Genomic DNA, 12,136 nt, shown 5'->3' with positions numbered 1-12,136 from the left:
TCGTCCGCTCCCCTCTCTCTCCCTTGTAGATGGTAGAGATCATGCGCCAGATGATTAAATTCAAAGCAGCAACACATACGGAAATGATCCAGGGTTTCCGCGGATCATTTAAAATAATTACAATCCATTATTTTTTGGGGGATTTTTTCATTAATTTCATAAATTTTTATGGGATTTCGGTGTAACAATCAACATATACCGAATCGAATCGAACCGAAAACCGTGACCACGAAACCGTGAATCGAACCGAACCGTGGATTTTGTGAACCGTTTCACCCCTAGCAGGTTCATTTTTGGAGTTGTCTGCTACAGTACAATAGTTAGCCTGCAGCTGGCTGCCCTACAGACATGATGCTCATGGTTTGCCAACTGTACTTTTAAAACAGTGTTGCATATGATGAGTGGATTTAGTTTCTGCAGCTCTCTGTTATTTTTATTTATTATTTAACCAGAAATATTTCTTTCAAGTAATGTTGTTTATCCTCTACAAAGATGAAAGGTGAAACACTGGCAGCCAGCAGAAACAGATCACAGAGGGCCTGTAAAGCAATACTCTGGTAACGTTGGCACCCATTAAAAAAAGACTGAGCAGTAGAAAAATTATAAGACTTAATAATAGTAGTTGCTCTTTATTAAATACAAAGCATTATCACAAAAAGCTTAAAGGTGGAAACTTATTTTTTGATAGTTTCCTCAAAAAGCAGGCCTGTAAACACAACAACTTCATCAGAGCTAAATGAGAAAAAAACAAATATAAAAGTTTATATATATGTTTTTTTAAAGTGTGTATTGAAATAAAAATAGATCAAAATGAAGTTTGAGAGTGCGGCAGAGATATAAGACACACCTGAAAACAAGAGAGAAGCTTTAAAATGATGAGTAGCCTCTCAAAGGGCAGAGAAATGAAAAAAAGACGACTGTCAGGTGGTTAATTAGAGCAGTGATGTAAGATGTTGTTATTGGTTGGGCATTCCCAGCAATTCCTCGAAACAGAAAGGTTTTTTGTTTCCTTTGGGAGGGGGGGGGGGGGTTCTTGCCAACAGTTAAGTTAATTAGAATTAGGAAATATCAGTCGGTCGAGGATAGGACTCACTGAAGTCACATGTGGAGTTTGACTAAAAGTTTAAGTACATTAGGAAATGCCTACAATGCTGGGAGTCCAATAAAAAGATGCAAAAGGTAAAGCGCATGTTGGAGCAGTTAGGCCATTACTGCTTTGCAGTAAAAAGGTCCTAGGTTCAATTTCTGGCCTGCGGTCTTTCTGCATTTTCTCCAGTGGATGTGTGCATTCTCCCCCGCAAGCCAGCGGGAACATGAATACATGACTGTTAGGTCGACTGGTGGTTCTACACTGCTTACTATTAGTGTGTGTAAACATGATTGTGTTGTCCTGAAATGGATTAGCCGGGCCAGACGTCCATCTACATGATATATCAGTCTGGAAAGGAGCTGATAGAGCTCAGTTTCACAGGCAGAGCTGACAGAGTCAGTGGAAACGGGTTAGAACAAATCAGAAGGATGTGGAGCAAAATCCTCTTTTTTAAACTGAACATTTTCAACAGCAGGCAGTTAAGGAGTTCTAACGTATATAATTAACATTCAGGGTATGATAGGCATCATAAAAATCATTGCTCTTTAGCGGCTACGATCTTGACTGTTATGGTTGGTCAGGGTAGTGATGGATTAGTGATTATTGTGAAAATACCCTGAGCTTTTTTCCTGTTTGGCTCAGGAAATTCAGAAGTCTGATGCAGAGATTGCAGCATCACCCGGGCAATCTGCATGGCCTCCGTAACTGTACTGAGACAACACCATGTCATCACCATGTTCATTGTGAACTCAGGGTTAAGAGCCCTAACATGATGTGATTGTGAATTTTTGTTATATAAATTAAACTGGTTTGATGTAAATGTGCAACAATCAAAGCAAAAGGCAGTTTAAAATGTTTAAAATATTTTCTGTAATAGAAAAAAAAAACATTTAAACAGCAAATTCTCTTCGACAAAGTAGGGCGTTTGCAGTTAGCTTCTAATCATACATTGCTCTCAGCTGGAGGGCAATAAAAACATTTAGAAATATTATATTTTTATGTGAAATTTCTAAAGGAAAAAGTAAAAGAATAACTAAAAATACGTTTTGGCAGAGCTAAACATTGCAAAAACCAGAGATCTGAAATTGGCAACAAAATCGTGATTAGTTCAACTTCAAGCTTTCCACTGATTAGCTATGTTTCAAGGCCTTAACCATTATCTTAGTGAACCCAGATCAGGTTTCTTCACAGAGACATATCAACTGTTTGCTGATAAACAATCCAAATTCCTTAAAACCAGACATGAATCAATCTTTAACTATATTCTTTGATAAACTTTGGGCTCTTCAAATATAACCTTCAATTTTTTATATATAAACTGTCAATGTCTATTTTATAGTGACCAAATGGTGGAATAATAAACACAACAACCTTTTACAACCGACAAAGCAGCATTTCAGTCCACAGGATTTATTTTCATGAAAATTTGATTTGAGCTCCACTGGAAACAAATTTCAGCTTCCTCGATTCATTAATCACTCTATGTCTGAAGAGCTACCAGACAAGCAGTCAGTTATAGCCAAGGATTAAACATCTGAATAAAACCCAACGCCTAATATCATTTGATAGCCTTAGTTGTGTAAAAATGTAACAATTGGGACCAACTCGGTGCAGGCCCTATATCAAACACAAGCATGGTTTTAGTTTTCTATGTGTAGCGTTTCCCTTTGAGAAATGTCAGAAATATCAGACAAGCATAACAGTAAATACAGACTGTACTTTTCAAATTATTATTTTATTTTCTGTACAAAATAGATCCTCGAAATCCAACATGGATGCATTAAAAAGAAATTGTGCCCCATGGCTCATGGTTGTGCCAAACTTGGTGCCCAACTTCCTCTTTGCGAGCTGTTTTAATTCTGTCAGAGTTCAGGGCTCCAGAGCTTGATCAGCCTTTTTATTGGATATATGAATCGTTTTCTGACCCATTCACAGATCACTGCTATGACTGATTCGACTGATTGTCCCACTCCACAACAGATGGTCAGACTATCCTCTGGACTGCTGGGGGCATCAATTACAGCAAGATGTTCAGGTGCTAAAGCAGCAAAACAGGCCCAGACCATCACACTATTACCAGCACATTAAAAATAAGACAATTAAATATATCCTCACTGTCATTTTTTATATTTAATAATGAGGAAATTAAGGCATAGTTTGGTTCAGTCAAGTATAAGAAAGTTACATGTAAAATAAAAACCTAAGAATACACACAAAAATATTTACCATCATGACTGAACATTGTAAGCTGTGTTTCCTATTCTGTGTCAGATGCCAATATTGTTCAATGCAAGTAATCTTAATCAGGTTGTGAGGATTTCATTTTCTGTAAATTCAGTTACACATCTTCCTAAAACATCCAAATTTATTCCATCAATCCATCGAATATATACAATGAACTGAACTCATTAGATGACAGGTTTTCTGTTCTGTGCTAGAACTCTCCTTTGAAGGTCACCTTTTAGCTGAATCATAAACCCTGACCATAATGGAGGCAAATGAGACCTGTAGAGCTTCAAGTGCTTAAAGCTAACCTACTAGATTAAACGTTGATCCAGTAGCAGGCAGGCAGGGCTCTTTCAGTAAGGTTTTTTATTGTTTGTTTTATTTTTTTACTTCCTTTGGTGAACAGTGATTCTAACTGTGGTTAACTGAGAAACGGCTTAGATCCTTTCCACACTCATTAACTTGGTTACTTATCTGTTCCTCCATTCCTTTATGTTAGTATATGATCTGTTGGTTGTTGAGATATTATTTCCTGCTTTATTGTCAAACAGGTTTCTTTTAGACACTTCTATAGCTCCACAGGTCTGGGTGCGGCTGGAAAAGCTGAATTCGGCTTGTATGATTACCACAGTTCATTTGCGTTTATTTATTATTTTAAAAAGCATCTACTTGATCTATAACTTGATTGAATACCTTAAACATTTTAATGTTAAAAAAAAAAAGCAAAGGAGGAGAAATCGATAGGGAACAGAAATCTATTCACAGAAGGGTTTGTGATGTAGGGGGGAAATGTTGAAGAAAATTACTGGACAAGTTAAAATAAAAAAGCTACCAGAAAAAAATAAACATCATGTAAGAATTAGCACTGATTAAATGTAGCCATAACTAGATGGCTGGCATGTAGATACACAGTAGTTCATGTTAAGCAGTGACACATATCTCAGCTTCACCATGACATCTAAAAGCTTCTAGATGTGTGCATCTATGCTGTGTGTACTTATATGCCAGTCTACATACTGTGTGCGCTTTTGTGTCAGCTCCTCACTAATGAGTTGAATGTCAACTTGTTGCTCATCAGAGCTCGTTGGAAGAGCGGGCCGACACTTAGAGCCCAATTACGCTCCACCACAAAGACCTCCTCCTTCAGAACACAATGCTCTCTCTGTTTGTGAATATGACAGCATGTGCAGCAAGAGAAAAAGGCCTAACAACCGGAAGGAAAGAGGTATAATAGAGGCGGCAGGCGGAGCTAAGATAAAGACCTGAACATGGGATGCTCTGGTGATGGAACGTCAACAATGAGAATCACGCAAAAAGTCTGCAGTTTAAAGGTTTAGTGAATAGAATAGAAAATCCATTTATTGTCCCACAAGTGGGAAATGTTGATGTTTACAGCAGCAAAAAGATTATAGAATATAGTGGAGGATGTTCTTTTTCAGGCTGCTCAGTGGCACAGTGGGTAGCACTGCTGCCTTGCAGCAAGAAGATTCTGGGTTCAGGGTCTTTCTGCATGATGTTTGCATGTTCTCCCTGAGCATGCATGGGTTCTCTCCGGGTACTCCAGCTTCCTCCCACAGTCCAAAAACATGACTGTTAGGTTAATTGACTTCTCTAAATTCTCCTTAGGTGTGAGAGTGTGCGTGAATGGTTGTTTGTCCTGTTTGTCTCTGTGTTGCCCTGCGATGGACTGGCGACCTGTCCAGGGTGAATCCCATCTCTGGCCCGTAGACAGCTGGAGATAGGCACCAGCACACCTCACGACCCCACAAGCGTGTCAGATGATGGATGGATGGATGTTCTTTTTCATCCATAATTTTTTCCGGGTGGATCATCAAAATAAGTGGTCCTCCTAATTGTCAATCATTCTGGTGATATGTTTACGTAAGGCCGTCCTACGTTCTCATCCTTATTTTCCCTGACATAGTGGAAAAATTGTGAGTCTTCTTTTGGAAAGTAAGCTTGCGTGAGCGATGCAAACAGCAACTTTAAGGTGGAGCGTGCACAAGGAGAACCTTTAACAATGCATAATTACTTAAATAAAATCTGAGAACGACACAAAAGGATTAAAATAATAGCCTAGTAAACTAGCCCCACCCACCAGCGGCCAAAATCATTTTTGCCTGTGAGTGGTCTAGCCTCGATCAATGCTCCAGGCCCTAGAACTGGTGGACCAATCACAACGCAGAGATGTGTTTGGAATTTCTGGACGCAAAGCGGGCGGGGTTTTGAGGGCGGGAAGACAAAGCTGTGAAACGCTGGAGAAAGCACAACAAGCAAGATGGCTACAACTATTGAACAGTTGTCATTTGACTCAGCTTTGGAATCTGTTTTTGGAAGGATTAGACTTGGGGTTTTTGTTGAAACGTGAGCAGGAAGAGGCTCTACGCTCATTCATTTTTAAGAAGGATGTATTCGCCGTTTTACCGACAGGCTGTTTGTTTACACTCCTCCACCAGCTTTCTGTCGCGCTTACTACGTCACAGTCAGTTGCGCTCATCGGTCAGAGCGTTGGCCAAAAGCTACAGACATGGTTTGAAAAACAACGGGTTGTTCTCATCGACAATCTTCCGATGTCTCATTCATCAGAGGCTTAAGGGCTTTTATTACATTTAATGCAAGCATCATGTCAGCCTCTGTCGGAGCACAGAGACAGTTTTATTCCTCCATAATTGAGCTGACAAAGCTCATCCCATAACTTCCTGTCATTGTCCTGTCAGGTCAGGATGCACCGCCTGTTGTTCAGGCAGAATCTTTTTCAGCAATCATCCAAAGAGGATTCCTAGAACTTTGTGACAGGCTTCTTTAATCTGACAAAGTCTAAATGTATCAAGTTTATTCAAAGTTACCCGCAAAAAATAGAACTTAGCAACTTTGAGTTTTCAAACAAACAAGAAAAAATCAATTTAGGTCTTTTATCTCATGTTTTGCTTCCTGTTGCAAAAAGAAAGAATGAGAAAAATGTATAGAGGAAAAAAAAAACTGTCATAGTGAAGCTACAGTGGTGTGTTTTTGCGCTGTGTCCTCCCAGGGTGCCCCAGTCACCACTAAACAGCGGAAACATTTAACTCTGATTTCTATCTCAAAGCCTCTGTTATGAAAAGAGCCTTAGACAGTAAGACTCTCCCTCTAACGTAAACACACAGACGACTCTTCACAGCAACAACACTTCAGTTTATGCTTTTAGTTACGAGTAGGATTTTTGCAATTTTTATTTGGAACAAATGAAATAAAAACTAGGAGTACCTAATGGTGTATCTGTTCGCCCAAGTATTAAAACACACAGGCTGAATTTTGACTTCATGAAAAAAAACCTCTAAATAGGCATATTGTTGGGCAAAACTCATGGTTCTCAAATGACTTTACTCCAGGTCATTTCTTGGAGCTAAAAGAACGGCAGAGGAACCGTTCCTGGGACAATGGAGCCATGTTACACTCGGCCAAGCTGCACAAGTGATCCGGTTCAAGTCAGGTAATTCAGTAGGCCAAATAATTTATTACAATGCCATAAAAACAGTTGGGAACATATTGCACACACGGGAGAAACAACAGCCAAAGGCTGCAATGAGTAGAGGCTTCAGAATAGAATCCAATCTGTATATATGGACTGGCCATAATATTAGGTACAGCTAGCTCAGACCAGGTTCAGGTAACATTTTGCTTTAGTTCTTTGAGGCATAAAGCAAAGAGGCCGGGAGTTTAGGGGTGTGATTAGAAGCATCAGTTTGTCTCAGAGAGTATGTATAAAGTAATGAGAAGACATTGCTGTGCTTCATTGGTGTAGGAGGGAAATAAGCTTTTAATCTAAGAACAATAACTGTCACTGAAAAATGGAAAAGCCCAACATTATATCCTACTGGAGGATTAGTTTTCAAAAAGTTGGCAACCAGCTTGAAAGATAAGCAACCATATGGAGGGATATTCTGTCACAAAAAAGCAACGCTGAGTTGTTATTGTTTTTTTATAAGATAATGTTATGTGTGATAGTAATGGTTTCCATGCTGTTTCTATGTTATTATTTATTTTCTGCCAAAGAAATAAAACCACACAGTGCAGTAAGTACGAGTTCAAGAGTTTCTCACCTCCAAGTCGTCCAGGGAGCGAGCCATGCTGAGGCGCTTGGAGCGCCCAAAAGAGCGTCTGGCTGAAGAGCGCTGGGGTAGAGGAGGGAATCCCATCGTCAAACCGCGGAACCGACCACCCTGAGGTCAATAAGGGATAACATTAGGTTCAGCTGCTGTGCTCCAACAAAGGTCTTACTAAACACCTGTTTGTCACTTAGTGAGAAACCATTGAAGTAGGCTAATTAATAAGAATCCACAGGTTCTGACTGTAGGTTCTTTTCATCTTCTTCTCTGCTTAAAGACGGTGCTAAACTCAAGGAACCAGTAAGATAAATAGTTGAACAGGATCCTGTGTGCCTCTGAATGTAACTTCAGAGTTGTTGTTTTTTTTTTGTATACTCTAATTAGAAAACTTATGTAGAACTCATGTGTTGTGTTTTATATCACCAGTTAATTTTCACCCAAAACATGGGCTCTTGTAAACATGTATGTCTGTGAATTTGTTTATTTACAGCATCCCTGCCTGTTTTTAAAAGGTGACTACAGCGATTTAAGATGCAGAGGCTGATAAAGATCAAAAATTAGTATATGTACTTTGGAAAACAAATTGTTTTGGAAGGTTTTCTTGGCACTGCCTGTACAGTAGCACAGTTAGTAGCATCGATGCCTTCCACCAAGAAGGCACTGGGTTGGATTCCTTGAGTTCTGCATGGAGTTTGCATGTTCTTCCAATGCATGCATGGGTTCTCTCTGGGTACTCCGGGTTCCTCCCACAGTCCAAGAACATGACAGCAGTAATAATGGTAATAATAATAATCAGTAAAAGCATTATTAACTTCTTTTTAAGGGTTCCTGAAAAAGAAAATCCAACCCATCTAATATGAGGTACAGTAGAATATTTTCTACTCTTTTTTGTTTTTTCACTGCACATCTCTTTTGAGAAGATTTAGATGAAAAACAGTTCAAAGAAATTGAACACCTTCTTCTTTAGTTAGATCTTTAGTTGCCTCTAGCTCGCTTTGAGATCTCGTCACAGTTCATCTTTACATAGTTTGGTTTTCTTTTAGAATTTTTAAATACAACGTGAGCAATGAAGAGTGTTACACTCACCTGGCCTTTAAAGAGGACTTTCAACTCATTCATGTTAATGTCTCAAATTACAAATAACTTACAAACTTAAGTATGACTACAGGCAGTGATAATACAACAAATAGGGAAAACTGACTTATAACTTCTTCTAAGAGAATTAAGCTTTAAAGAGCTGGGAAAACACGTAGAAATGTGTCTGGGACTGTATGTTTTCCTAATTGGAGCACATTTTATCCCCTACATACTACATTCCACATGGTATAAGCATGCATGTACAGTCCTGTTGTTCGCCAGCTGTTACATCAATCTCATGGTCCTAATGCAAAGATTACAAAAAAACCTGCATAATTACCATGACATAGTCTAAAACAAAATCCAGAAATCAAAATATTTGGTTTTTTAACTATTTATTTGTATAATACAGCCTAGATTATATCTCTCACAGTGGAAATGCACCTACAATGAAAATTTTAGACTATTACATGATTTACAAGTGGGAGAACTTGCAAAATAGCAGCGTTTTCAAATACGTATTTTCCTCACTCTATATGCACCATCTCTGTCACATGGTTTGGTATTTGGAGATACCAACTAATGACGGAGAGCAGCAGGTTAGAAAAACATTAAAACTTTATGATGTTTGCAGACGTGCTGCCATGGAAAAGTGCTAATTGGAGTAAGACTCCAACATCCCTGCAGCGAGACACTGCCAGAAACCTCAGAGCATCACATCAGTCACATGGATGACCCAAAACAAATTGAAAATGACGTCATCCCACTGAGGACTGACTGCTGCAAATAAATCACAGGAGACGGCGATTCATCAGCGGTCGCTCTGACAGCTGCTGCATTTCCACAAACAAACTGAACTACGTCTGACTGTAGACGGCAGCATTCTAGACCGGACCCCAGGTCATAGAGGGAGACAGGTAATTAAACGACGCCGACAGGTTTGAGAGGACAGACGCGAGCTGAATCAGACCGCTTGTTTAGAAAGGCTGTTGCTGCGTTTCATCAGGCAGTTGCAGCGGTGTTGCCTGGATACCGAGTCAACTCTACGTCCGTGCATTCCCTCATACGTTCAGATAATAAAGATTCAAACAGCTGATTAAATGTGTGGGCACTAACACTCCCTAATTCACTAACACATGACCTTTTTTTTTAACCCCATTAGTAGTGGTGAACGTGAGGAAGGAAGCCAAAGTCATTTTATGGAGAAACACAAATTGGGGTTAAATGGGAAAGAAATGGTAAAGAGGAGGCTGATCTGGGTGTTTTTATGGAAAAATAAAGCAGGAAAAATTAAAAGCTCTTATCTGTGAGAATTATCCTCAACATTAAAACACACTGATAAACACAAAATCGACAATCCATTAAAAAATCCTTCATAACAACACATCTCTTCATATAATAAAGATTCACAAACAGAAAACTAAAACTAAATCAATGCAGCAGGCTGGGTTAATAAAAGCAGATATGTATTTAACTAAGAATGCATCTGACCAAAAAGCTGTATATATTATTTATCAATCCAGAAACTTTTAGACAAGTAAGCCAAAGCTTTTACATAAAAACATTAAGACCAAACTTTGTTACAAGTGAAATTAACTCAAACTTTATCTCTGCACCTTCTTTAGGTATCACCATATTTCAGAGGTAATGAAAGCAGGGAAAATTGAGTGAGCAGGACGCCTAGAGAGAGAAGTGAGACAGTGCCACCAAGTGTTAAACAAGGAGCAAACATCACCTGTAAATGGGTAGACATTTTTTAGTTGTCTAAAATTAATAACTAATACAGTGGAGCAAAGCCACAGAGGGAGGAAGCTTTCATGCTCCTGATACTAATTGTGAGATCTTTACCAGTCCATAACACCTTCAACGTTCATCTTCCCGACTGTCATTCTCTGCCCTGCTTTGGCATTGTTCCTACTTCCTCTGATTGTCCCTAAAGGGTCCCAGGAACCTCTCAGCCAATCAGCTTCAAGATTAAAAACATCGGCTTCCTCCAGTTTTAAGGGAGACTGGCTGCAGCGTTTGTCCTGCATTCAGCTCTAAGCAGAGACTGTTTTCATTTATAAAGGTAGGGTTAATGGAAATAATATATTCTTTACAATTAGAAAACATCTTTCTTAGACTTTACAGTAAATACAGTAAATGTGAGTCACAAGCAGAGGAGAGTAGTGATAGTTCATCATATTTCTACTTTAGTAAGACTAAACAAGTATTTGGTAACTGATCTAATTATTAACCATGATCATAACAACAAACATTAGAGTTTTTTACAAAAATGATGTAAAATTGGACAAAATATTCAGTGATATACACATTCTGGTGTTTCAAAGAATGAGATGGAGATAAACATATAACATGCCATAATTATATAATAAAATATTGAAACAGAATTAAGACTGTTCAAAATACATATTTTTAGATATAAAACATTAATAGTCAAAGTATGTAGAAAAGGTTAAATTCTAGTGTACTGTACTCTCACTCAGGTGACTCAGCAGATGGAAATTACAATTTAACCAAACAAAAAAAAAATAAGTGTGTCTCTTAATGGTGCTTATTTGTTTAAGCTTGTTTTCATTAAGTGAAGTTACTCATAATGGATGGAGCAGCAAGAAAAGTGACTCAAGTAAGAGTAGATTACTTATTATATTTTTGCTCAAGAAGAAGTAAAAAGTACAACGCTGTAAAACTACTGTAAAAGTAACTGAGTAAGTGTATTTAAAAAAATATCTAATATCTGATCATCTCAAAAAATAAACATCCTATAATTCTTCTCATTTCAGAGGCGGGATTAGGAGCCCTGCCTCTAACCTAACTCTCCCTACCGCTGCACACTGCTGGGCAGCTGGCTGAAAGAAGGCTGCTCCAGTTTTCCATCACTAAGGTGCCAGAAACATGATCCCGTATTTCCACTTCAAAATGATGCACAGAGCCAAGGGGCAGCGATACAACAAGCTCGACAAGGCATGGATATTATGGTGATGATGCAGTTGGTGGAGTTTAGGCAACGTGTCTGTAAAACAGCCGACTGCAGACTGGCTACCATCGCAGACACTACAATTATACCAACATAATATCACTTTAATATTTTTTATAGTTTTTCTGTAATAGGATAAAAGGCTATAAAGATCATACCCAACACAACCTTTAATAGATGTCACAGACAGCACTGTGACAATAACAGTCTACTTATCAGTCAGTAAATTAGACCATGTCAGATGTTTTTGTATAATTACTAAGAATCCTTTATATATTTTTGTTAAGGTTTTCTGAGTGAATCCCATAACAAACCAACCCATTACTATTCTGAACCATACAGGCATGTATTATAACACAATGCCTAGATCTAAAACTAACAGCAGTGATGGCTGCTCCCCTTCTAGAAAAGGTTTAGGGTCATTTTTTTAATCATCTATTCTAGAGGCTCTGATTCTGTAGTAACAGGGATTATCTACAAACAGGTGGATCTTTTCCAGATGGGGGGTGATTTCCTCCAAGTTTTCCTCGAGCTCAGATATTGTGGTGCCATCCTGTGTTTTTTTGTTGTTTATTTTTTTACATAGAGAGCTCTAAAAGTTAAAGTTTGGGCCTCAGAAAGAAGATACCTGTTAAAAGTTCCTATTTGTGCTTAGACAGAGAACACTTTATTGTTGAGGGT

At 38.5% G+C, this 12,136-nt stretch overlaps 1 protein-coding gene across 4 annotated transcripts in view; it reads right to left on the bottom strand.

Moving 5' to 3' along the window:
* Positions 1–12,136, bottom strand: part of rgs12 (regulator of G-protein signaling 12) — a 74,251-nt gene that overhangs the window by 49,913 nt on the left and 12,202 nt on the right. For all 4 annotated transcript variants that reach the window (XM_015389020.1, XM_015389021.1, XM_015389022.1 and 1 more), the window contains exon 5: positions 7,396–7,515. In XM_015389020.1, coding sequence (XP_015244506.1) covers positions 7,396–7,515 — 120 coding nt within the window. The remainder of the gene's footprint in view (positions 1–7,395; positions 7,516–12,136) is intronic.

The sequence above is a fragment of the Cyprinodon variegatus genome, unplaced genomic scaffold (assembly GCF_000732505.1).
Source record: "Cyprinodon variegatus isolate N-32 unplaced genomic scaffold, C_variegatus-1.0 Scaffold445, whole genome shotgun sequence".
Taxonomy (NCBI): Eukaryota; Metazoa; Chordata; class Actinopteri; order Cyprinodontiformes; family Cyprinodontidae; genus Cyprinodon; species Cyprinodon variegatus.
The sequence above is the reverse complement of the archived record's forward strand: the minus strand, read 5'-3'. Positions and strand labels throughout refer to the sequence as shown.